This window comes from Clupea harengus, chromosome 23 (assembly GCF_900700415.2).
Source record: "Clupea harengus chromosome 23, Ch_v2.0.2, whole genome shotgun sequence".
NCBI lineage: Eukaryota > Metazoa > Chordata > Actinopteri > Clupeiformes > Clupeidae > Clupea > Clupea harengus.
The window spans coordinates 16,088,352-16,113,827 of NC_045174.1; the positions used below are offsets into that span (position 1 = coordinate 16,088,352).

The window sequence follows — 25,476 nt, forward strand, 5'->3', positions numbered from 1 at the left end:
TCCCTGATCACTTGCCTATTAGGCCACACCCTGCCACCAACCTTATTAGCCACACCTGTGCCCACAGCCCCTTCCTTTGACTCAGAGACACTGAGAGGGCTGACTGCTGGTGAATGTGCTCCTCCTGTGTGTGTTATTGAAGCCATGTAAGTTAATTGTTTTGTTACCTTAACCTTGTTGCTTTAATTGTGAACGCTCCTAAGTTTATACGCTTATGTATTGCCTGTGTAAGCTGAGACCTTATGTTGTGTTTAATGATGTACAGTTATTATTTTGTGGCACATGGAATGATTTATTTACTTATGTTGTGTAACTTGAGCCCCATTTGGTCTCAAGCCAGCCACCCTAAAGTCCAAAACTTCTCACAGTTTTGCAACAACAAGTGTCATGAGGCTCGTGTGCAGAAGTGGGTGTTTTGTTAGGTCAAACAGAATATCCTGTGTGCAGGGGGGTATTCCTTGTACGTGGTTTAGTGACAAACCTGGAAGAGTTAACTCCGAGTGTAAGAGTAAGTGCTAAACCCACGTACGAGGAATACCCCCCAGGAGTGAGTGTCTTGTTGGGTCAAACAGAATGGCCTGTGTGCACAGACCACGGTCAGGCCAGTCTTCGAGGCCTACGTGCAGAGAGGCCTAATTACCAGGCAGAGAGGCCTGTTGTATAGAGATGGTCAGGCCAAACAGAGGCCTAATTTCAAAACAAGTTCATACAGTTTCCACAGGTGCAGGCTTACAAAGCAGCTAAATATTAATTAAAAGGTTTATGCATAAGGGGATGCAGAATTCATCCAAGAGCAGGTAGAAGTTCTCATGAAAGAGTCCTGCCATCATAACTGGGAGGGGTAAGACTACTGATAAGGTAATAGCTGCTCATTAATAGCCAGCACCTGAAAAGTGTGTCTGGCAACAAGTGAGCGAGAATATTCTGATTGGCTGAGCGTGGATAAAAATGTATAGATTTGAGAGAATATTCTGGTTGGTACAATTTAGATTAGGCTTTTGATTGGAAAAGCATAGTGACTAAATATGTCCTTTAAAAATTTAGTGTGCTGGGTTTTTGATAGAGCTGCTCCATGGACCACCACTCTCGATTTGAATGAAATGGGGGGACTTATCGGCTTGCGCCACCGTGCCCCCCTTCATTTTCTTAACTTTTTAGGTTAAATATTAACTCACCATTAGCCTGTATACAAAATTAAGAGCATCTTTCAAGAGCTTCAGAACGGAACTGTCGCCTTGAGTTCCACAACTCTAGAACCTTTTGGACAGTACACCGCCAGGTAAGCGTAGCTCCTGGATAACAATATTGAAGTGAATCTCTGTCTAATTACTTCCAGATGTTTTTATGCCATGGCTTCAGGCACACCACACTTGCTTTGCAAAATGAGAGGCACAGTATAGCACATAGATGACATACATTAGGTAAATCCATTTTAACGTTTGAATAGGCTTTTGTTGGATATATATGGTATACCTTTTGTTTTTCTTTGTCACTTCGACATCATCAAACGAAATTGTTATCTTTTGTCAAATATCCAGATGATTTTACAGGTGAGCAATGTATCACATATTTAAATGTATGTATTTCTGTAATTATATTCTTTCTTGATGCAATCCATATAAATACTATTGTATGTCACCTCTTGCTTTGGCCAGCAGCATGATCTTCAGAGCCAGCTTCCCTCTCCTCTCTGCTCTCCTCATCTGCTGTGGAGCAACCACAGGTAGGCCTATGCACTCTCTTTAATTATAAATAAACAATCAACTGATCATACACAGGCCTGTAGATTTAAAGAGATATGTATTTGGTTTTGAAGGTACAGAGGGCTCAGAACAGGAGGTTGAGGTGCACTCTCTTGGTGAGTATTTCTTCTTGGTTCCCACAAAGGTCTCTGTTTCAATAATTTTTTTGTTTTGTATTTTCTTTACGTGGTCTTTTCATTTAGTCCTACACATTGGTTGAGTATATTTTCAGGAGAAATAAAAAAACTGAAATTCTTTAATGAAGTTATTTTAATGTGTTTGACATCTGTATCCAGATTTGGCCACAGAGAGTGATGTGGGGAACAGTACGGGGACTTGCCCTCAGTACTGGACTCCTTATGTTACCCGCTGTTTCAAGTTTGTCTCCAAAGCAAGAACTTGGGCCGAATCTGAGGTGTGTCCTTTTTTTATCAAGACATTCTGGTTTGTCATTAACTTGGTATTCACCCTTTCAGCTACCACAGAATTGCTATCAATGAGAAGCACTGATGTGAGTTGTACATCTCTAGACAAATGACAACTACAAAACCTCATAGATAATTAGTGTACATACCCATATATCACCTGTGAAGATGCTCTCATAATTCTCATAATGGGGTGACAGTGGTACAGGAGGTAGAGAAGTCGTTTAGTAATCAGAAGGTTGCTAGTTCAATTCCCTGTCAAAGCGTCCTTGAGCAAGACACTGAACCCCTAAATGCTCCTGATGTGCAGTGTGCCATCAGTGTAAATGTAAAATGTGTATACATCCTTGTAAGTCGCTTTGAATAAAAGCGTCTGCTAAATAACTAAATGTAAATGTAATTCTGTGATGCCTCAAGATACTTCAGGACAATTCTTCAGGGGTGTCCACCCGTTGTTTATCAGTGCCATAATGTCATCAACAAAACTTCAACAGAAACTTGTTCTTGCAGCGTTACTGTGTGATCATGGGAGGGAACCTTGCTTCGGTGCACAGCACAGATGAGTACAGCTTCATCCAGGAAGTGATCCGCAAACACACTGATGGCACTCCTCGTACTTGGATCGGAGGATGTGATGCTGCTCAGGTACAAGTATGACGGCTGCAAGTTATTGGTCATAGTCATCTTTCTTTCCTAACATGGCATGTTGAATACTACAACAGCAACACATGACAAAACAATATGTTGACACATACCATATATGCTCAGTTTAAAACAATACTCTGTTCAGAAGCAGATATCTGTTTAGTTGACATTTTGTGTCTTATCTCAGGAGAAATTGTGGCTTTGGAGTGATGGGTCCAGGTTTGACTACACTTACTGGTATCAGGGCATGCCTGATAATTTAGGTGGGGGAGAGCATTGTATCGAAATGAATTTTAGAGGTACAGTCACCACTATTCACTGAAATTGTTCTGCTGCAATGAAAATCTTTAATCCCTTATAATATCATTCCCTCACGGAATAATAGTATACCCTGATCATTTGGTAAACTGTGAGCTTATTTATTGTTCACTTTGTTTCTCATTGTTATAAAACTTCTTAGCCCATTGCCAATGTTGCATATTATGGTGGTACAGTCTCAAATATTTAATGCATACGAGTCTAAAGTTTCTTTATGTCTCTATGATGACTGAAATTTACATGAACTAATATTTATGTTCACTATTTTAAAGTGACTTGCTTTGAAATTAATTATATATATGCATACGTACATAGAAATCCAAGTCATGAGGTTATTATGTTATCACCACTTTGTTCTTTCATGTCATTTTGCATTGTATTACTGTACCACATTGCCAACTGCAGCCCAATGGAGATGATAGATGGATACTTTATTAATCCCGAGGGAAATTTTAGGACATCCAGTGGTTTATACAATTTACACAACTCAGACACGCATACACAAATCACATACACGTTGGGAGAACGTGTTCAAAAGGAGTGAGGTGGTAATGGATACAACAATGGGTCTGACCCCTATGGTGCAATGTGCATGATTGTGAGTGACAGTGTAGATGCCCAGGAGGAAAGATATAGGAGGGACTTCAAAATTAACTATTGTATTAAAAGCAACCTGTTTTTCTTAGGTTTACAACACTGGAATGATGTTCCATGTAAGGGTACGCTTCCATCAGTGTGTGCTGTCCAGAGTGTGTGAAACTGGAGGAGCTGACAAGAAATCCTTCAATTTCAAGCTCAAAAGCAAAACCCACTGCCCTAAACAGAGAATGGGATGGTGGTAGTACAAGCTTCAAATAATAATTAAATAAATTGCTTTGCATGCAGTATACAGGTGTGTGTATTCTGTGTTTGTGTACATGTGTCTTTCATTATCATATCACCAACATGGGCGTTTCTAGACCCTTTTTAGGAGGGGCTTCAAGCCACCTGTCTCATCTCAGCCCCCCATAAAGCAGGTCAGGTTTGGGTGGTAGTTTAATGCGTTTTTTTGGTGTGGATTTTCTCTCATAACGGGTAGGGTGGGTGCAACGTGTTGATTGGCTGGAATAGGGTATGGCTTGGTCTGAGCCACTTTGTTTTCCATTCACAGAGCCAGGACTGTTGTTGTTTTAATTGAGAGCGCACACAGAACAGACAGCTATTGGACAGAGCAATTCACTGAATAAGTGACCTTTTATGTCTTTTTAGAACAGCAGAAATATTCTTATGAATATTAGTGACTGTATCTCCACGATTAATTTGCATGATTTCTTATTAAATGCAGTTTTACAATTTAGTTTTAGTTTAGTTTGAATTAAATTATCGACAACAAGGGTTCACATTAGTCACCACTCATAGGCTCCGACAAATGTTATGGCAATTGGCATAGTCTACTCTAGCAATAGCTTCTGGGTCGAGGCTACTAAATAAACAATAATATTGTTCCAAACAGTGTTCTTTATCATTGCATAGCAACAAATAAGTGGCCTAACCAGGCATATGAATAGCCAAGGTTTCTACAGCCACCCCCTATTACCTGTGGGTTATAAGGACTTTCACAAGAGTACATTTCAGGAACATATTTCCCACACTCCCCCACACAGCTGGTTACACTACCCCTGGATCTCTTCAATCCCACTCGCATAACAATATCAGTCAGAATGTTTGCAGGGTTGTAAAAATCAGTTTGATGTATGGGTGTTTCCGCCCAGCTGTTTTCCATCTCAGCCTATCAGCTATAAAGCGAATTAATACAAATAAAAACCTGTTGAGAAGCCTGACAAAATTAATTGATTGACAATCGTTGCCTTACACTGTCTCCTCAATAGGGGCTAACCTAGAACCAGCCTTGGTTTATTGTTAACAACTGCACTGGTTATTATGTACACGCCTGATTTATTTTAAAGCTTTTAGTGTTCCAGATTTTACAGCATGATGTATAAGGGACTCCTCAGTAAACATACACAGTAGCAGTGGTATATAATATGTAATGTATATAGTATATAATAGTATATAGTAGTAGAACCATTGTTATGCAGAAAATTGCCCATTTTGAATGGCTCTAATATACCATTTGGACAGCCCAATGTGAATAAACTTCAGGTTCCTTCAGGTTGCCTGCGCTGGAATGATGCCCCATGTGCATTATGGTGTTCATGTATGTTCGTTTTTATATGTATAAGTATACAGTTGCTTTAGTTATCACTGCTCCATCACTGGTCCATCTAGTCTGGATATGGTATGGATCTGGTCTGAATCTAGTATGGGTCTGGTCTGAATCTGGCATGGATCTAGTCTGAATCTGGTCAGGATCTAGTCTGAATCTGGCATGGATCTAGTCTGAATCTGGCATGGATCTAGTCTGAATCTGGTCAGGATCTAGTCTGAATCTGGCATGGATCTAGTCTGAATCTGGCATGGATCTAGTCTGAATCTGGTATGGATCTAGTCTGAATCTGCTATGGATCTAGTCTGAATCTGCTATGGATCTAGTCTGAATCTGGCATGGATCTAGTCTGAGTCTGGTATGGATCTAGTCTGAATCTGGTATGGATCTAGTCTGAATCTGCTATGGATCTAGTCTGAATCTGCTATGGATCTAGTCTGAATCTGCTATGGATCTAGTCTGAATCTGCTATGGATCTAGTCTGAATCTGGTATGGATCTAGTCTGAATCTGGTCAGGATCTAGTCTGAATCTGGTCAGGATCTAGTCTGAATCTGCTATGGATCTAGTCTGAATCTGCTATGGATCTAGTCTGAATCTGGTCAGGATCTAGTCTGAATCTGGCATGGATCTAGTCTGAATCTGCTATGGATCTAGTCTGAGTCTGGTATGGATCTAGTCTGAATCTGGTCAGGATCTGCTATGGATCTAGTCTGAATCTGGTATGGATCTAGTCTGAATCTGGTATGGATCTAGTCTGAATCTGCTATGGATCTAGCCTGAATCTGGTATGGATCTAGTCTGAATCTGCTATGGATCTAGTCTGAATCTGGTATGGATCTAGTCTGAATCTGCTATGGATCTAGTCTGAATCTGGCATGGATCTAGTCTGAATCTGGTCAGGATCTAGTCTGAATCTGCTATGGATCTAGTCTGAATCTGGTCAGGATCTAGTCTGAATCTGGTATGGATCTAGTCTGAATCTGGTCAGGATCTAGTCTGAATCTGCTATGGATCTAGTCTGAATCTGCTATGGATCTAGTCTGAATCTGCCATGGATCTAGTCTGAATCTGCTATGGATCTAGTCTGAATCTGGCATGGATCTAGTCTGTCTGGTATGGATCTAGTCTGAATCTGGTATGGATCTAGTCTGAATCTGCTATGGATCTAGTCTGAATCTGGTCAGGATCTAGTCTGAATCTGCTATGGATCTAGTCTGAATCTGGTATGGATCTAGTCTGAATCTGGTCAGGATCTAGTCTGAGTCTGGTATGGATCTAGTCTGAATCTGCTATGGATCTAGTCTGAATCTGCTATGGATCTAGTCTGAGTCTGGTATGGATCTAGTCTGAATCTGCTATGGATCTAGTCTGAATCTGCTATGGATCTAGTCTGAATCTGGTATGGATCTAGCCAGGACTGGGTATGATCACTTTTGGCCCTCCTTCGAGCCCTCTTTGCATTCGGAGATTCATAATGAATGATTTTAACTCTTTACATATAAATGCACATTATGTTGTTTTACAAATAATTTTCAATGCAAGTTTTTGAACTATTTTCTATGTGAAGGACAGATAAACTCTCCAGTTTCCCACGCTATGTACCTTGTGGTTTTGTGGAAACTCTTTACTGCTTCTATTGTTTAATATTGTTACATGTCCTAAAGTTAAATAAACCTGCTGTTTGTTGTATGTTGTTTTAAGTAATAAGCAAAAATCATCTCAGCATTGCATTTTCAATTCCATTTTATTTTTAGATATATCTTTTCAAATCAGTGGCACAATATACATACCATGTGTTTTTTTACAGTACAATATATATATATATATATATATATATATGTGATGGCAATGGTCATTTTTAGATCAAAATAAATAAAACTCAAATTCTACTATACAAAAATAAATAATTGCTTCACAATTCATTATCTTACATTAGGTCTATCCAAACAATACCGCAAGAATAAATTCACATTTGTAAGGACATAGTAAAGTTTAACCAATAGGGGATTATAAAGTGCCAAAGGACGTCGGAAGTCCATCTTTTATACTGACAGTCATAGCTTTAGAACATAACATTAATAAATATTACATTCGCACACACCTGGTTTGCATAAAAGTGTTAACTGAACATAGACGAACATTTCACCGAAATGCTTAAAACACATTGACCTGACCTGACATTTAAGACAGAACACACACTGTCACTGTCATTAATGAGGGAGACATAAACATGTTCATACAGTATATACTTCCCAGTGTCTGTGTATCTGTATGATGTGATGTGTGTGTGTGTGCGTGTGCGTGTGCGTGTGCGTGTGCGTGTGCGTGTGCGTGTGCGTGTGTGTGTGTGTGTGTGTTTGTGTGTATGTGTGTGATACTGGCTTTACTATGATTATCTTCTTCTTAAAGGGATAGAGTACATCAACCAAACAAACAAACAAACAAATACAATAGAGTCTATGTAAAAGTAATCATCACTTCTTTAGAGGTTTTACATCTTCCTCAGAAACATAAAGCATTTACATTTCACAACAAACCCATATATTTACTTTTCTCTCTTTTTCTTCATATTTATTTATTTTTTCATTAAATTTCAATACCTGTGGCATCATTATTATTGCACCATTGCTATAGAACGCTAATTCACTTGATGCCCCATTCGAGACAACAATGACTCATTTACTGCAAGAAATACCCTCCACACACTTACACAAAGTACATAAATAGTTTCTGTATATCTTTATAATCACTATTGCTATCATACATATATAACACTACTCACATATTGTCTTAGTACATATTTTACATTCAGCAGAGATGATGTCTGATGCTTAAAACCACGACACGGACACCCAACCATGATTGTGAAAACACAGGACTATACTCCATTATTTAAAGTCATTTTATTTCCCTTTTTTTTGTTACTAATCAATATTGCACAGCACCACACAAAGCAGGAAGGCTCATTATTTCTGTACAATAAAGTGCACACGCCCCCTTCTCAGCAACTTTCATCTTTGGCAGCTAAAAATGTATTTTATATAGTGGATAATGCTCTACTGCTCATCAGGGACCTGATCGTCCTGTTGATTTTTCCCGTATATATTGTGAACTGTCTGATTTAAAGTCGTTTTTTATTTTCCCCCTCTTCTCCTGTTCCCTTTCTTCAGACAACCCTCCACAGACGTTTGTGACTTCTCTGCACACTCTCTGGGTGGATATTGCACGTCTGCCAAAGGAAGGGCCTCTAATGTCTCTATCGCCACGTTTCAGAGCGTCTGTCTCGCTGGGAGCCAAGGGTCTGAGAACCTGAAAATGAGCTGACCAATAAGAGAACGGGTGGGAGACAGAGAGAGAGAGAGAGAGACAGAGAGGGAGAGGGGGAGAGAGAGAGAAAGAGAGAGACAGAGAGACAGAGAGAGAGAGAGACGAGGAGACAGAGACAGAGCGAGAGAGAGAGAGAGAGAGAGAGAGAGAAAGACGCCCACCTGAAGATCACCCTGCACCTGAATCGCTGTGAGTGGGCGTGACTAAGGTGACAGGTGTGATGTCACTCTGTAAATGTAATAGCCTCCTACCTGGACACCTGGAGCACGGGTCACAGTGAACAAAATTAGCTTCCGCCTGTTTACCCTAAAATGAAATGTGAGTTTTCTTTTTTTTCGTGCTCTGGATATGTAAGAGAGACTGGCAGGAAGGAAGCCAAATCAGGAGACTAGCATGGTGTTGTTTTGATGGGCCAAACTAATCATTTGCAGCAATGCCAATTAAAAAAAACACAACTCTCATGATTAAAGACGATTACAGTTACATACTCTATGTACATACAGTGCTACATATATTTACTATACTTACTATACTATACTGTATATATAGTATATTTTTCTCTATAATGTAATGATTTTGCAGTAAATTCAATTCTTTTTAGTTTCTTTATGCAGTGCTTTTCTCAAATAAGCATCTGTGTAACAGGAAGTGAGACAGAGGGAGACATCTTGTGAGATGGTGTTGCCCAACTGTGCTCCATAACAGCGGCCACAATCCATTCATTATACAATATTATACTTATGGACATATACTGTCTAAGCATATATATTGACTATTATCTGTACAGTTGAGTAACTGTAAATATGCAAAACATTGCTGTTTTGATGTATATACTGTATATGCCATAAAATACTTTTCCATGGCATACAGTAGTACATCATCATAAATATTTCGGAGACGTTTCAATAATACGTACACACATATATCATGTTTTGTAGGGGTACAACCACCATCACCACATATCTCCCCCTCGGTTTCACTTTAAGGCCTCTGTAGCTATGGCTTACTTTCCTTTAGTGGGTGTCCCCCTGGGGGCTGCCTTGCTGAGCTTGGCGGATCTAGCCGGCGAGGCAGTGGCAGGCCCGGTTGCGACGTTGGCGGCGCTAGTGGTGGCGTTCTTGCTGCACAGGTCGGCCATCACCAGCAGGCTGTGGTCCAGGGCCCGGGTGAAGACGGCCGAGCTGGTCTCGGTGCTCTCGCGGAAGCTGGACACGCAGAAGAGGATGTTGTCGGCCTGGGGGTTGTAGCAGGCTCCGTAGCCGTTGGCAACCACCGGGCCATAGCAACAGAACATGTCCAGGGTGGCGGGCACCTGGGGGATGAGAGGAGGAGGAAGAAGTAGGGAAGGATTAGAAGAAGGAGCAGATGAGAAGAGGAGGGAGAGGGATTATAAAAAGGAGCAGTAGATCAGAAGAGGAGGAAGAGGGATTATAAGAAGGGGCAGTAGATGAGAAGAGGAGGAAGAGGGATTAGAAGAAGGAGGAGTAGATGATAAGAGGAGGACGAGAGATTAGAAGAAGGAGCAGTAGATGAGAAGAGGAGGAAGAAGGAGGAGTAGATGAGAGGAAGAGGATGAAAAGATGAATGAGTGATGAGAGGAGGAAGGAAGGGGTGAGAGCAAGGAAGAGGGACAAGAGGAGAGGGGGAGGATGAGAAGATGGAGGGGTGGATTTGAAGAGGAAGGAGGGATGATCGGAGTAAGGAAGGGATGAGAAAGGTGGAAGAACGAGAAAAGTAAAGGGGAAGCAAAGAAAGGAGGATGATGATAAGATGGAGAAGTGAATGAGAAGAAGAGAAGCATGAGAGGAGGGGAAAGGGGAAGAGAAGTGGATAGAGCGGTGTGAAGAAGGAGGATGGAGGACAAGGAGAAAGGGAATTCAAAATGAGTTTTCCGATGTTCCGACCTTAATCTACCCAATTGCACCTGCTTATACTACAGTAGGTGAGAGAGGAGAGGTGATTACAGTTAAACAAACAAAGACTCAGAGCACTTAATGTTACCTAGAAAGGGGCAATTCTTAAGAACACTAATCAACGAGTTCAACAAAGACATGGTCAATCAGCCACTTCTACAAGTCTTGGAGGCTAGTGAAGCAAAATGTTTCTCTCTTGACGATGTTGTACCTGACTGGTGGAGAGGATGAACTGGTTGCTCAACAGGAAGGTTTCATCCTTGAAGATCTCCGGCCTGTCCATGCCGAGTTCCTGAGCGATCTCTCGGAGTCCGAGCAAATGATTGTCTATGCCATTCCCTGTAATTGCCTTCAAACATTACTCACAGTCAATTACATACAATTACATACAAGTCATTTCAACACAAATATCTTTTTTGAAAGTGTATGAGTCATGAGCTAAAGCTATATCAGTGACAAGATCAGACTGCATTTTCAAAAAAGCTCTATATAAGGCATTTATCGTGAAAACTAAATAATTACGTTATGTCATACGTCATAATGTCATAACCATATTCACTTTTGCACTACGACAAAGCCATAACAAACATAGGGGAAAAGGAGATAAAACAAGTTTTAAAAAAGGGCCCAGCAAAATTAGGTCACCGGACACTTATTCCTCTCAGACAGCAGCCATGTTTATTTTCTTTTGCATGCCTGCCTGGGTGGGGTCCTTGTCTCCCCCTCTGGTCTCTTGAAGCTCTTGAAGACCCAACTCTTCAGAGAGCACCTCCCTTCCTAAATTGCACTTCTACTAGTACTTAACTTGCACTTACAGCAGTTACATTCCTGCACTTTATTTTTCTAATTCTTATGTAAAATAGTATTTATTGTTACACTACATCTCTATTGCTCGTAGCTTGATTGTTCTCTCCCTTGTACGTCCCTTGTGACAAAAGCGTCTGATAAATGACTAAATATAAATGTAAATGGTCTCAGATTCAGCACTCAAATGCTGAGGTTCACCTCACTGTCTGCCATTTGAAGCAAATAAGCAGTGCAGAGGTGAGAGGCAGTGGTACACACCAGAACAGTGAAGTCCGTTTGAGCCTTGATGGCGTCTCGCAGGCGACTCATCCTCACGGAGTCCTGCAGGAGACAGAGAGCTGTCAGGGGTGACAAACCTGGGCTCCACCTCAAACGTGGTTGGAGCACACATATATTTCATAAGGCAGCGTATGTATGACATATCATCATAAGGTTTCTTCCTGATTAACAGGGAGTTTTCCCTTGCCCCTGTCGCCATTGTGCTTGCTCTAACAAGGTTCAGGCCCTGGGCTCTGTAAAGCGCCTGGAGACAATTTTATTGTTTTAAATCAAATTGAATTGAATTGAATTGAATTGACATAGTCTTGACTGTAACTGGTGGAAATATCAATACAGACACTTATAGCAACAATGACACGACATCTATCTATCGATTTTTTATCTACCTATATATCTATCTATTTATTTTTTTATAACCAAAAAAATGAATATATGTGAAAGCCGTATGCTCTTTGGTCAGGAGGAGACGTGCTTGTTGTTTCCCCCATGTCTTTTTGAGATAAAACACACACACACACACACACACACACACACACACACAGGGAGCAGCCCCTGTGTAATTGAGCCTAAGTGAGAGAAATGACTCACGGTGTGTAGGCCCAGCTCGTCCGTCATGGACCTGACGAAGGCCAGGGCCTCGGGTGTGGCTGAGCGGATGTTGTCCACTCTGCCCTGCTGGAAGCGACGGATGGAGGCACTCTCATAGGTGGGCACCTCCCGCGCATTACACCTGCAAGGGCGGAGGAAGAGAGGGTTTAGTATCTAGCATATGAAGTATATACTTGGTGAGGGAGCACCTCCCGCGCATTACACCTGCAAGGGCGGAGGAAGAGAGGGGTCAGTATCTAGCATATGAAGTATACGCTATGTGGGAAATTTTACACATGGTAAGGGAGAATGTAGGCAGATTTTAGTATGCATATGAAGTATACGCTATGTGGGAAATGTTACACTTGGTATGCAGATTTTAGTATGCATATGAAGTAGGGTGTAAAATGTGACACTTGGTGAGGGAGCACCTCCTGCGCATTACACCTGCAAGGGCGGAGGAAGAGAGGGGTTAGTAAGTATGAGTAGTTTGGTAAAATATGAGTAATATGAGGAAGAGTTGATTTAGCCTGCTGTGTACGAAGTATGGTAAAATGGGTAAGGAGGAGTCGAGGTGAGTGAAGAAGTGAAGTTAGTATCTAGCGTATGAAGTATACGCTGTGTGGGAAATGTTATACTTGGTGAGGGAGAATCGGTTAAGTATGCAGATTTTAGTATGCATATGAACTATGGTGTAATGTGTCACTTGGTGAGGGACAATAGGTTCAGTATGCAGATTGTAGTATGCATACAAAGTATGTGACACATGGTGAGGAAGGTTAGTATGCAGTATGGTAAAATATGAGTTAAGTTGTGTTGTTTTATGCAGTGTATGAATTAAGTGTAGTGTAAAGTGTGCCTAATAATAAAGAGGAGTGTGTGTAGTACTGTGTGCTCACTTATAAAAGGCGAGCTGCAGGGCCACTTGGATGAAGGCATCTGGACTCATCCGTTGCTTCTTGATAAACTCCTTCCCATAAGAATTAAACGTGTGCACATCCATGTCCAGGTTTCTCACCAGCCTGCCAAAGAATGGGGGAAAGGTCTAGAGATGAAAGCCTATTCAATACCGTACGGTACGTTTTTGAATTGTAGAACAGGGGCTCTGTAAAGCGCCTTGAGACAATCCCATTGTTTTGGCACTATATAAATGAAATTGAATTGAATCGAATTGAATAGAGCAGTAGAAATGTTGAAAGATTCATGGCTTAACCAGACCCAGAAAGGGCTTTAAAGCCAAAGCTTTAGCTTTCTAGCATGGAACAGAATATTGCTCAGGTCATCCCAGAACTGGTGAAATCTGTTCCATGCTGTAGTTCCTTCTGGTTGCTTCTCTTCTGGAAAGACCGTATGCTGTCTATGCTGCACCCTGTGACCCTGTGACGCCTCACCTCTGCAGGCTGTCTGCTGAGGAGGCCAGCAGCCCCTGGATCTGCGGAGAGCACTTCCACTGGAGCCGGCGGGGGAGGGGCAGGTCCGAGACACTGGCTGGCGCCCCTGGCTCACTGGAGCTCTCCGTTCTGTAGGAAAATACTGCGTGATTATGGAGTCGGTTGTTTGTGTGTGTGTGTGTGTGTGTGTGTGTTTGCGGGGGTGGGTGAAAATACTGCTGGATTATGGAGTCGTGTGTGTGTGTGTGTGTGTGTGCGCGGGTGGGTGAAAATACTGCGTGATTATGGAGTCATTCTGTTTAAGACCTCACTGAGAAAACATGGTGCTTTCCTTTGGTCCCAAGAGTGAAACTGCCCAATAAGAGTGAATGGGTGTTCATGAGTGTGTGTGTGTGTGTGTGTGTGTGTGTGTGTGTGTGTGTGTGTGTGTGTGTGTGTGTGTGTGTGTGTGTGTGTGTGTGTGTGTGTGTGTGCGTGCGTGGGTGGGTGTGAATTGATACTATACATGTGCATGCTGTACAGGTGTGTGTGTGTGTGTAATTACAGTTATATGTACATGTGTGTATCGTATTGGTGTGTGTGTGCGTGTGTGTGTGTGTGTGTGTGTGTGTGTGTGTGTGTGTGTGTGTGTGTGTGTGTGTGTGTGTGTAAATGCATGTCGTCTCTCTCACATGTATTTCACGAGGTACTCTGTGCACTGCACCAGAACGATCCCCTCGAATGGAGAGTGTTCACACACCACCCCACACACACCGTCTGCTCCCACTATAAACTACAAGCAGGACAAAATGGGTTAAACAACATTATCCGCACTGTAGGATATATATTGAACTAATTTGTATCTATTATTAATTAATTATTAATTATAAGTTCATACTGTAACACCAATACCTCTCTCTCTCTCTTCTTAGTTCTCTTGGTTTCTCTCACTCTCTTTCTTTATTGGTGAATCATACTACTATAAGAAATACTTTGTGCTAATCAGTGAAGTAAATATGGGAACCAAGGAAAATGAACAGAATAGCTCAAATGAGTAAGAGGGCAAGCATGAAAAACAAATGTCAACTACAGCGGACACAAGTCTATTGGTTGGTTCTCAGGAGGTTTCACTCTAACACCTTCAAGTACAGTCCAATTATCTTCTCCTCCCTGCCCCTCTCTCTCTATCTCTCTCTCTCTCTCTCTCTCTCTCTCTTTCTCTCTCTCATCTCTCTGTCTCTTTCTCTCGTCTCTTGTTGTGGTGTCTAACCTGCATTGGCTTGTCGTACCAGCGGTTGGCCCCGTTCTTGTCATGACCCCCGCCATGCAGTATGAGCTTGGCTCGGTTAGAGTCCGTCGCCTCCACGCCGCACGGCTCGTCCAGACACACCACGCACACGCACCGCTCGATCGCGTCCAGCGTTTCTCTGTTGGTGGCGTCTGATGAAAGTGGAGGGAGACCGCGTTAGTACATCCTCACGTGAAACGGAACCCACGAGGTTCCTTCAACATTTTTGGGCAAAATCCTTGATAAATCAATTAAGAACCCAGGAGGAGCTTTTGCTATACTTTCTGAGAGGCAATGATTTGCTACAAAAACTTTAGCTTTTTTATCCCTGAACATTAAAACACTATTAGGCAGATTCTTAAGGATTACATGTACTGATAAAAATTTACTGATAAAAATCTTCCCTGTACTAAGGTCTACTTAAGTCTGCTGTCATAAATAAATATGAACTTTACACTTTACTAGAGAGTGTAATAGACATGTATGCACACATACATAGACACAGTGTATTTCTAACCTCCCGGAGAGTAGATGACTCAGGACTAGAAATGCGTTTCCCCAAAGTGTCACTAAGCAACCACAGTGATATCTAAGAGAAAGATGCCTGTCTTATACATATACCACTAACTGCTGTCGGAGTAGCTAACTCTGCGCCAGATGAGGACAGTATCAGCCCCACAGTCCCCTGTCTGTCCAGGAATCAGCCCTTTCATGAATACGTCTCAGGTCCATGTCCCTGAGTCTGGTCCGGAAAAGAACCCATGTTCTTTCCTGAGGAGCTTTTGGTATATGACCCTTTCTGAGGGGAAATGGTTCACTAATGAACCTTCAGCTTTTTCTGTCCCTGAGAACTGTTAAAGAATTATTAGCTATTGAAGCTGTTCCTATTAAAGAACCGTTAGCTGACTATGCCCCAAGTCCGCACTAGATCACGGCTGTATCGGCCCCATAGTTCCCCCTGCCTATCCAGGGACCACACCTTTCATGAGTATGTCTCAGGGACCACACCTTTCATGAGTATGTCTCTGGCCTGAGCCCATTCGGTGCGTCCGTCCGAGGTGAGGAGGCCCATGGCGGGGAGCCTCTCCTCCGCGTTCTCCGCCATCTTGGAGATGCGCGTCAGCTGGGTCAGCAGCTCCGTCTCGCTGAGTTTACGGGACTTCATCGCTACGTCCAAGACGAAGAACTGAAAGGTGAAAAAGATGCAAGACGAGGTGAGAGCTGAGAGAAATTATAGAGTGCACCTGTTTGAGCCAAACTGATTTAAAAACAAATCATACTAGCGAAATCATAAGATAAGATATCATAATAAGCAAGAAATAATAATAAAGTTTGACAACAGTACAATGGTAGGTCTCCAAAATCTATTTTCATCGTCCAACCACTTGATGTCGTGACATGACATCTCAACAGCAATCAGTGATTTCTGGCTTCCTCTCCACCCCATCTCTAAGAGTCTTTTAGAAGGCTTTGGGAAGCACTGATTTCTGGGAGAACTGCCCTTTTTTTGTCTTTGGTTCCGTTTTGTCTTCCTGATTAAAAGCTGATGATTACTGTGGATCACTTATTGCCCTTTCTATTGCCAGCCAAAGACGACGCAGAGAGAGCCTCGTCGAGTGGGTTTGAGATGGGGCTTGGGGGGTCTGAGGCACACAGAGAGGAGCAAAGCGTGCGGGGCTATTTTTGCTCGCAGCGGACTCTCAGACAAAGTGGGAGATCCAATCAGGTGTAATTTCATTAGCCTCCCCAGCCCTGTATCTTTGCCACACAGGCAGGACTCGTTGCGCTGTGTTGGGCTGTGTGGTGATTGCCCTCAGAAATCATTTCCAGGTATGGGTGTGTATGTGTGTGTATAAGTGTGTGTGTGTGTGTGTGTGTATGTGTGTGTGTGTGTATGTGTGTGTGTGTGTGTCTGTGTGTGTGTGTGTGTCTGTCTGTGTTGTTTTTCAGGTCCTAATAGGTGACGTGACAGGGGTTCTGGCATGCTGTCAGATGTTGAGGATTAACCGGAATTTGATGCAACGCAGGGCTGGAAAACCTACTCTGTGAGCTTTTACTGACAAGCTCCATCCGACGCCCACATAAAGAAAGTTTAAAAATCAGACTATACTAACTTTAGACATTTTCTACCATCCTTGATGTGAAGCACTTGCCATACTAACCATACTCAGTGACTACTCCTGACCTGGTTCTTGCAGGCCACTATGATGTTCTCTTGAGTTAACCATGCATAGTGCATATCAAAAGTAGATATTTTATTAGTCTTTAAGGTGCATATCCTTGATGTGAAACACTTGTGCTAACCATACTCAGTTGATGTGCCTGACCTGGTTCTTGCAGGCCACTATGATGTACTCTGACTGGGCTCTGGCGCTGGTCTTGTGGTCCAGCAGCGTGTCCTGTTTGGGGCCGGGCCGGCGGTAGCAGCTGAAGATCCTGGAGTACTGCTCCATGCACAGCGGGTCCCACTGCACTCCCGGGCTCAGCTGCCCACGGGCCAGTTCCACGGGCAGAGACCCTCTAGGAGAACACATCGCACAACAGAGGGACAACAGTCAACCAGGCGGGTGGGTTAACATGTAGGTTTATATTATATTATATTTACGTTTTACGTTTTACGTTTTATGTTTTTATGCTAACATTTATGTTTACGTATGTATGTACAGTACATATGATCATGGCTCTGCTTATAGTTCTAATATGATCATATGGACATACATACATCATCTACATACATTTAACATATAGGTTTATATTATATTATATTATATTTACGTTTTATGTTTTTATGTTAACATTTATGTTTACATTTATAAGCAGAGCCATGATCATATGGACATACATACATCATCTACATACAATTACATTTTAATTCAATATTACTTTCCCTTTCGCAGTCATGCTGCTGTGTACATTTATATTTACTTGGGCCATTAACATTTACAGAAATGAAGATTATGCCATCGACGCAAACGCATAACCACAGATCCAAAGCAACCCATGGCGTGGGAATGAGATGATACTGACAGGATCTTCATTTCAGTCTGAACTACTCCTTGACCACACACACCATCATGCTTTGATGCGTTAGCTACAAGAACATACTGGTACATGACCAGATCATAATTATTGTAGCCATGTGTACTGCTATAGTATTTAGTTAACAGCAATGTTTTGTTATGTAAAGGATCACCTGTATGACTGAAGATGTTATATGACTGTACACGTTACTGTCTGGGTTACGCAAAGCTAAAAGCTTTTGATAACATTGAGCTGGGTGAACATCACTGGATCACTGTACCTTTTCATCACAATACTCAGAGGCCATGCAAACACTGGGGGACCATGCAGGATGGGCACTTACGCGTCTAGCATTGCCTTATACTCCAGGACTCCTGCAATGAGACGAGCGGCGTATCTGTACAGAACAAAACAGAGAGAAAAAAGGCCCCGCTTTATTTAAAGGGCTATTTAGGTAGTCAACAAACAAACATTAAGTACCTGACACATAAACGTGGGTAACAATTTTATTTATAATCATTTTCTGGAGGTTTAAATTGCTGGGGTCAAATTGACCCCAAGGATAAAAGATGTTAGTAAATTTGAAGATAACAGGAGGGTTAAACAGCCCAGTTTTCCATACACACACTAGTGTGATGATGCTCTTTTTGACGTGAGGAACACAAGAAGGCTTAGGCCAATGTTATACCTTCCGCATCCGTGAGTACGCAAAGGTGTGCTAGGGTCCCAGTGACGTAAATGCCATCATCAGAGGGTGTATGCATGGCTCTGTGCCTCCTTGTACCCTCCAATTTATTGTGCCACTACAATACAAAGGGCACCAACTGCGCAACTGCAGACTCAAAGCGGAGTAGAAAGTAGCATAACAACTACAGGCAATAACTACGCACAATAACTACGGGCAATAACTACGCACAATAACTACGCACAATGACTACGCGCAATAACTACGCACAATAACTACGCGCAATAACTACGCACAATAACTACGCGCAACAACTACGCGCAATAACTACGCGCAATAACTACGCACAATAACTACGCACAATAACAAAGCGCAATAACTAAGCACAATAACTACGCATCCGTGGTGTCTGCGCCTGTACGTGTGCGCGTCCGCAAGCAAGTATAATCAAGGAATTGAGAGACATAGACATAGCTGACAGGTATTTTAGCTTATAGATGATTTATTAACTGTGTAGTAACTGTATAGAATGTTTGGAGAGAGTTAACACAGGATGTAAGTGTATTTTACAGAAAAAAACTATTGATTTCATAGAGCATCTTTATAACAGTGTGCAATATTGTGTATTTCATCTAAAACATTTTATTGAAAAGTAATGACTGATGAAAGACATCTCTTTTCATTTGTTTAAATATATCTTATGTGCATCTCATTCTTCTTGTAAAGGCATAAAACACACACACTCTCACACAAATACACACACATACTCCATTCTCCTATGTTGTCCAATCTTGGTCTTGTAATTCAATTATTGTTGGATTACCGGGCTGCACAGGAGCTGGGCGTGTTTCCCTCACTCTCTATCTCTTCCACTGTCTGTCTGTATGTGTGTGCGCGTGTGTGTGTTGTGTGTGTGTGTGTGTGTATGTGTGTGTGTGTGTGTGTGTGTGTGTGTGTGTGTGTGCGTGTGTGTGTATGTGTGTGTCAGTGTGTTTGTGTGCGTGTGTGTGTGTGTGGTTAGTCTTTCTCCCTCTCACTCTCTCTCTTTCTGCTGTCTGTGTATGTTTGTGTGTGTGTGTGTGTGTGTGTGTGTGTGTGTGTGTGTGTGTGTGTGTGTGTGTGCGTGTGTGTGTATGTGTGTGTCAGTGTGTTTGTGTGCGTGTGTGTGTGTGTGGTTAGTCTTTCTCCCTCTCACTCTCTCTCTTTCTGCTGTCTGTGTATGTTTGTGTGTGTGTGTGTGTGTGTGTGTGTGTGTGTGTGTGTGTGTGTGTGTGTGTGTGTGCATGGCTGTGTATGTGTGTGTGTGTGTATGACTGCGAGAAAGATGGAGGGAGTGGATGGGAGGAGAAAGAGAGCACAGACACACGTCAGGTCTTATGGTTTGTGTCATTTGTCTTAGGCCTGTTGTGTTCAAAGGTAGATCAATAACAGAGTGAGGGAGCAGAGAGAAAGAGAGGGGGAGAGAGAGAGAGAGAAAGAGAGGGGGAGAGAGAGAGAAAGAGAGGGGGAGAGAGAAAGAGAGCGGGAGAGAGAGAGAGAAAGAGAGGGGGAGAGAGAGAGAGAAAGAGAGGGGGAGAGAGTAAGTGATGCAAAACAAGACAGACAGGGAGAGAGAGGAGAAAGAGAATGATAGAGGCAGTGAGAGGGGGATAGTGAGAGAGAAAGAGAGGTTGAGAGAGAGAGAGATAGAGAAAAAGAGAGGGGGAGAGAGAGGAGAAAGAGAACGATGGAGAGGCAGTGAGAGGGGGGTAGTGAGAGAGAAAGCCAAATAAGAGAGAGAGCAAATGGTACAAAGAAAGACAAAATAAGATAGAGAGAGCAGAGAGATGAAAAGAAAAAGAGACAGAGTGACAGAGAGAGAGCAAAAATAGAGAGAAAAGCAAGAGGGTGAGAGAGCAAGAGAGTGAGAGAGGGAGCGTGCAACAGAGAGAGAGAAAAAAGAGAAAGAGAGAGAGAGAGAGAGAAAGAGAGAGAGAGAGGGAATGAAGTGAGAGAGCCAGTGGCTGCAGCTTTCCTTGCAGTCTCTCAGGGATGCTTAGCGCTGTCGCCCCATCAAATAAAAGCCTGTGTCAGGGCCCCGCCATCCTTCCCTCCTCTCTCTGTCCCTCGCCCTCCTTCCCTCCTTCCCTCCTCTCTCCCTCCCTTTCTCCCTCCCTCCAACCCTCTCTCCCTCCCTCCGTGCCCTGGAAACATTCACTTAGTGAGCCATGGGCTGACAAAAGCTAATGGTGACTTACAGTCGCCCGGCTGCACTCCTGTGTACTCTAACAGACCCCAGGCCTTTTAATAAGCGCCCGAGATTTAAAGCCTGGTTCCAGAGCACTGTCCTCGGCGTGAATCAGCTTCCCCAACAATGCCATGTATTTGTACTCTCTGACCTCTGACCTCTGGTCAAGGTAACGGCTGAGACTTGGGATCCAGCCTCGATCCAGTCTCAAGACGTTAGATATATATCATGATATACGATATGATATATATGATGATATACATCTGGAGAGAAGCAAGGGAGAATTTGGTCCAAATATGGGTGGGAACACATAGCATGAAGCAACGTTTTAAACATTCCACAACAATCTCCATTTCGTGAAGATGGAGCTTAAAGCCGTGGTACAGATTCTCACAGCAATCAACTGTACTGTGTTCTTTCCCAGTTATGGGCAGGTTTAAAGAGACAACCCAACCTTAATTTGGGTGGCTTTTCAGTACCAACATTTATCTGAGTTGCCTTCAGATTGTATATCATCAACAGAAGTGTTGCGATCACATCGGATCCCACCAGACTAGCTTCGATCTGGCACAGTACAGGCTGTGGTCTAAGACAGTACTGTCCTGTGTGCCTTGCACACAGTCCTGTGCAGTCCGCTCATTAATTACAGTGTTCCTTCAGCACATACACAAACAAAGTCAAAATCTATACTAACTGGCTGAGGAAAACATCTTGTGTCTTCAAAAATAGTAGTGTGTTTTATTTTGGGATATTTGACATGAACAGTGTGCATAAAATCGCCTGGCTTCCTGCAAATAAGGATGCTGTCTTGTAAGACTGCACCATTACAACTGTGACACCTCCACTTACATTAGGCTCTTAGGCTCTTAAGTCAGCTCTGATGGACTGGCTGCATTTGATGGAGATCACCTGAACTACACAGCTGACAGAAGCACACTGGCAGCAGTCTGGTGTACGTACCTATGAGAGTCCTTCCTGTCTTTAAAGGGCTGCTTAGAGAGGACCATGACAGGACTGGAGTTTACTGGCAGCGCTAATCTGTTGTTTAAATACATTTCACGGAGCCAATAGTCGTACACCTGAAAGACAGACAAAGAGTTTTTATATGTGTACGGTATATGTCATCAAACATCATGGTATAGACATTACATGACATGTGGTTATATTCGGTTTCACAAAAACAGAGACCAAAACGTTTATATAATCAATTGTATAACTGTTGTGCATTCACCATTGCACTCAGAGATAGAGCCATGATGCTTGCTTTAAGGGGGTTCAGGCCCTGGGCTCTGTAAAGCACCTTGAGACAATTTTATTGTGTTGGCGCTATATAAATAAAAATGAATTGAATTGCTTTGGATGACATGTAACATCCTTGAGTCTTTTAGTTTGTCCCTAAATGGGAATCGTTTTACATTCTAGTACAATAACACTCTAATGGCCATTTCTCTGAAGCACCATGCGAGAGCTCCTTTGCTATTAAATTAGCAGTACATTTCCACTAAGAGGAAGGCTTTTCTTTCTTAAAAACAGCCTTCAAAAGCTCTTCTTTGAGTTGTGCCGGTTCTGTGTAGACCCTTTCTCAAGAACCCACCGAGAAACTCGTTTGTCTAAGTCTAGGACTCGTCGTGCGTCACCGCCAGGCACTTATACGGTGTGCCCTTTGTTAACCCCAGTCCATCTTCGGGGCTCCGATCAGTTACTTTGACGATGGACAGTGTGGTGCGCAGTGGAGTGACTGATCATCAATACAGGGCGTCCCTGCGTTTGTCAGCTACGGAGGAGAGGGGACAGGAGGCGGAGAGGCAGTTGTGCAGCGGGGAGTATGATGGATATCGGGGATCTGAAATCCATTAGATTCGTGCGCCGGTTGGATTGAATCCCTCGATGGTGAATGGCTCGTCTGATAGGTCTGGATACACTGTTTACACTCCCTCATTCAACACATCCTCTCCTGCGTCACCCTCTCTACGGGTTTGTTTTTCTTTCTTCCAAATCCATTCATCAGTTCAAATAAAACATATATACGCTATTGCTGAATTATTAACAAGAATATGTATTCCAACCAAAAGCAGTAGCCTAGTAAACATATAATTCCCGCCTCGATGTGTAATGTGTGGTTGTGTGCAGAAATGTACCCAGTTTTCTGTTCTATCACTCCGCTCCTGCAATTTTCTCTGGAGCATCTCGCCGATGCCTCCGGCCTTTCCGAACTTCTCCACGATGTCTTGTGTGTCCCGGAACTTCTGATCCGGCACCAGGTGCCTCATACACCGCATGTACATATCCAGTGTCTGGTGCAGGGGGGGGACCGGAACCTTTGGCAAGGCCTGTGAGTTTAGAAACAGTACTTCCGTTACCAGACATAATTATTTCGTTTGAACGTTGTTGTTATATATACTAACTTATTTTCCATTCGATGGCCTCCAGGCGTTTATGCATGAGCCAAGAGGTTTTTAATTGTTTAAAATTAAAATCTTTCTGAAGTTTTTTTTCTTCTCCGTTTGAGCTTGTATTCGCAGAGAGCACCATAAATTATTTATCGAGAATTGCTTAAAGACATGCACTGATTGGAAACCCTTGTGGGAAAGAAATGTCCCCCTCTTCCGTTACTCTTATGTCCTTGGGTAACATGCTAATGACGAGGCTTCAAAAATAGCCCCAACGTGACTTGTAAACAGTCCGCAACAGGAGGACGTAACACAGCGCCACATGCAATATTAATAAGTGAAAACATGTGTGAACTGTCATCGTATCCTGGTCTTAATCAAAATTCAAGTTTATATTCAATCAATAACTTTACTTAACAGGAAAATACTGAATGATGAGAAGTCATATCGTTCTCTTTGACTGCCAAACATTACTAGACCTGTATCTAGAAGACCTGCATAATGCATACCTTTTATGCCATTTAGTCATTCACTGGTCTGACTTGGAGAGTTTCCTCTCACTGTCAATCATCTCATGCTGCCCAAATCTACTATCAGGAGATTCGTACGGACCCAAATTCATCCAGGTCTTATAACGATTTTCGTCTCTTCTTATTTCCATTATTCTGTTTATCAGGAAACACCCCCATATTTAGATATTTTACCGTGAGGGATTTTATGACGAACAGTTTTATTATTCTTATGCTTTCCTTGTCATACGTTGAAATTCGCCTACATGACTAATACCACTGCCTCTGTGTATATGTAATGTTGTTTGTCATTTAGATTTAATTTAGACAAAGCCTTTACTATGTTTCACAAAGGAAAACATTCGCATTCCACCGGGAGGAGACAGCAGTCAATTTCTAACGCATTCTCCGAGCGCTGTCCAGCGTGCTGAAACCACTCACCCCTAGTGGTAGCGAGAGGCACGTCATCTCAATAGATATGGGCAACCCCGTCTCTCGGTGCTGAAAGTCTGTCTTTCCCTAAAAGTCGCGCCTCACCGATGGCTATCAATCACAGTATTTTACATTGATATTAAATGCTATGGGTCCATATTCCCTATGTCGTTTTAACTGATACCCAAGACAAGAAAAACAAACAAACTAAAATATTATATTTCTGACTGTGAACTTACCTTGCGGCCTTGGGGTGGTTGCTTCTCCAGGATAGGCATTCTTGTCTTTGGATGCAGACCCCCGTCACTACTTCAGCACTACGGCCTGACTCCTTCCAGGACAATCAATTGTTTTTAAGTTGCAGTGACTATCTGCTTTGTAATAAATACATTTTCTAGTTAAAACATATACAGGATTATAGCTTTTCAGTTGGACAGTGTGTCCAATTTACTTAATCCTTACTTATTTAATTCAAAAGACACCTGTTCACATAACATCTACGAATGAGTCGCTAAAAATTTCGGTTGCCATTTCTATGGTATTATTTATAACGGGAAAAATAGCAGAGTAACAAAACAATTCTATGAACCTTCCCTGCTCTGACTCCTTAAAACATTTCGAAATATTCAAAGAGTTCAAAGAACACTACATTCTTTTTTTCAAAGTTACTTTTGAAGTGAATAAACTCAAGAATAAATATCTATTTCAATTCAATTCCGTAAAGACTTAAAGAAACATGGGTTTACCTGGAGAGTAATTCCGGTCAGTGGGGCGAACACGTTGACACAGTCCTCGCCATCCCCCCTTGCCGACGCCTGGTCCGGTTCTCCTATGCTCCCAGATGCGAGTGAGTGGGGCGGACGTTCCCATTCACCGCGTCATCCAGCCGTCGGTGTCTTGGACGGTTTTCTTTTAGTGAGCAAGTGAAACGTGTTGAAGGTGCTTGCGTCTACCCACGCCCGCGGGCCAGAAACTCCTCCCATCGAAATCTATTCGCGGAAACATATTTATGTGACAGCTTCCTTCCCTTCCCACCTATGCAAAGAATATTATGAATGAGGCGAGCAACATTGGCAGAGCTTTTTGGCTGCAAGGGTACTAAATCACTTAAAGTGTCAGATTTTATGATGGAAGGTTGGGGAGCAGTGGTTAGGGTGTAGGAATGCTAAGTTTATTCTCAGCGCAGACTTGAGTTTATGACGGTTTCACTGTTTTGGAAGTATAGACAGAAATCACAACCAGGCTATTCGAGACCCCCCCCCCCCCCCCCCCCCCCCCCCCCCCCCCCCCCCCCCCCCCCCC

General features: G+C 42.6%; 2 protein-coding genes across 3 annotated transcripts; one reads left to right on the forward strand and one right to left on the reverse strand.

The window, feature by feature from the left end:
* Positions 1-1,188: 1,188 nt before the first annotated feature.
* Positions 1,189-4,017, forward strand: LOC105895986 (ladderlectin-like). The gene is made up of 7 exons (XM_031561110.2): positions 1,189-1,279; positions 1,656-1,723; positions 1,817-1,858; positions 2,039-2,157; positions 2,678-2,812; positions 3,000-3,111; positions 3,817-4,017. The coding sequence occupies exons 2-7, from the start codon at positions 1,660-1,662 to the stop codon at positions 3,885-3,887; spliced, it is 543 nt and encodes a 180-aa protein (XP_031416970.1). The 5' UTR covers positions 1,189-1,279; positions 1,656-1,659; the 3' UTR covers positions 3,888-4,017.
* Positions 4,018-9,054: 5,037 nt separating this feature from the next.
* LOC105895983 (choline O-acetyltransferase-like) lies at positions 9,055-25,365 on the reverse strand. Of its 2 annotated transcripts, none has more exons than XM_012822695.3 (15): positions 24,921-25,365; positions 24,414-24,505; positions 22,982-23,173; positions 21,804-21,922; positions 18,275-18,328; positions 17,238-17,430; positions 15,919-16,096; positions 14,893-15,062; positions 14,315-14,415; positions 13,644-13,772; positions 13,152-13,274; positions 12,253-12,394; positions 11,644-11,706; positions 10,790-10,927; positions 9,055-9,977 (listed from the first exon to the last, which is right to left on the reverse strand). In XM_012822695.3, exons 2-15 carry the CDS (start codon positions 24,450-24,452, stop codon positions 9,669-9,671), a joined length of 1,950 nt encoding a protein of 649 aa, XP_012678149.1. In that variant the 5' UTR covers positions 24,453-24,505; positions 24,921-25,365; the 3' UTR covers positions 9,055-9,668. The 2 variants fall into 2 exon arrangements, with proteins under 2 accessions (XP_012678149.1, XP_031417269.1); XM_031561409.2 differs by having other exon boundaries at positions 24,414-24,545.
* Between the last annotated feature and the right edge of the window lie 111 nt (positions 25,366-25,476).

What these genes read in the sequence shown, in the direction of transcription:
- LOC105895986 (XM_031561110.2), top strand. Translation starts at nt 1,660, where the DNA reads ATGATCTTCAGAGCCAGCTTCCCTCTCCTCTCTGCTCTCCTCATCTGC. An exon ending in CTGCTGTGGAGCAACCACAG is followed by an intron (nt 1,724 to 1,816) that starts GTAGGCCTATGC and finishes TTGGTTTTGAAG; the next exon opens with GTACAGAGGGCTCAGAACAG. An exon ending in GGTTGAGGTGCACTCTCTTG is followed by an intron (nt 1,859 to 2,038) that starts GTGAGTATTTCT and finishes ATCTGTATCCAG; the next exon opens with ATTTGGCCACAGAGAGTGAT.
- LOC105895983 (XM_012822695.3), bottom strand. Translation starts at nt 24,452, where the DNA reads ATGCCTATCCTGGAGAAGCAACCACCCCAAGGCCGCAAG. An exon ending in TAGTGGCCTGCAAGAACCAG is followed by an intron (nt 16,097 to 17,237) that starts GTCAGGCACATC and finishes TTCACCTTTCAG; the next exon opens with TTCTTCGTCTTGGACGTAGC. An exon ending in GAGTACCTCGTGAAATACAT is followed by an intron (nt 13,773 to 14,314) that starts GTGAGAGAGACG and finishes ATTTTCCTACAG; the next exon opens with AACGGAGAGCTCCAGTGAGC.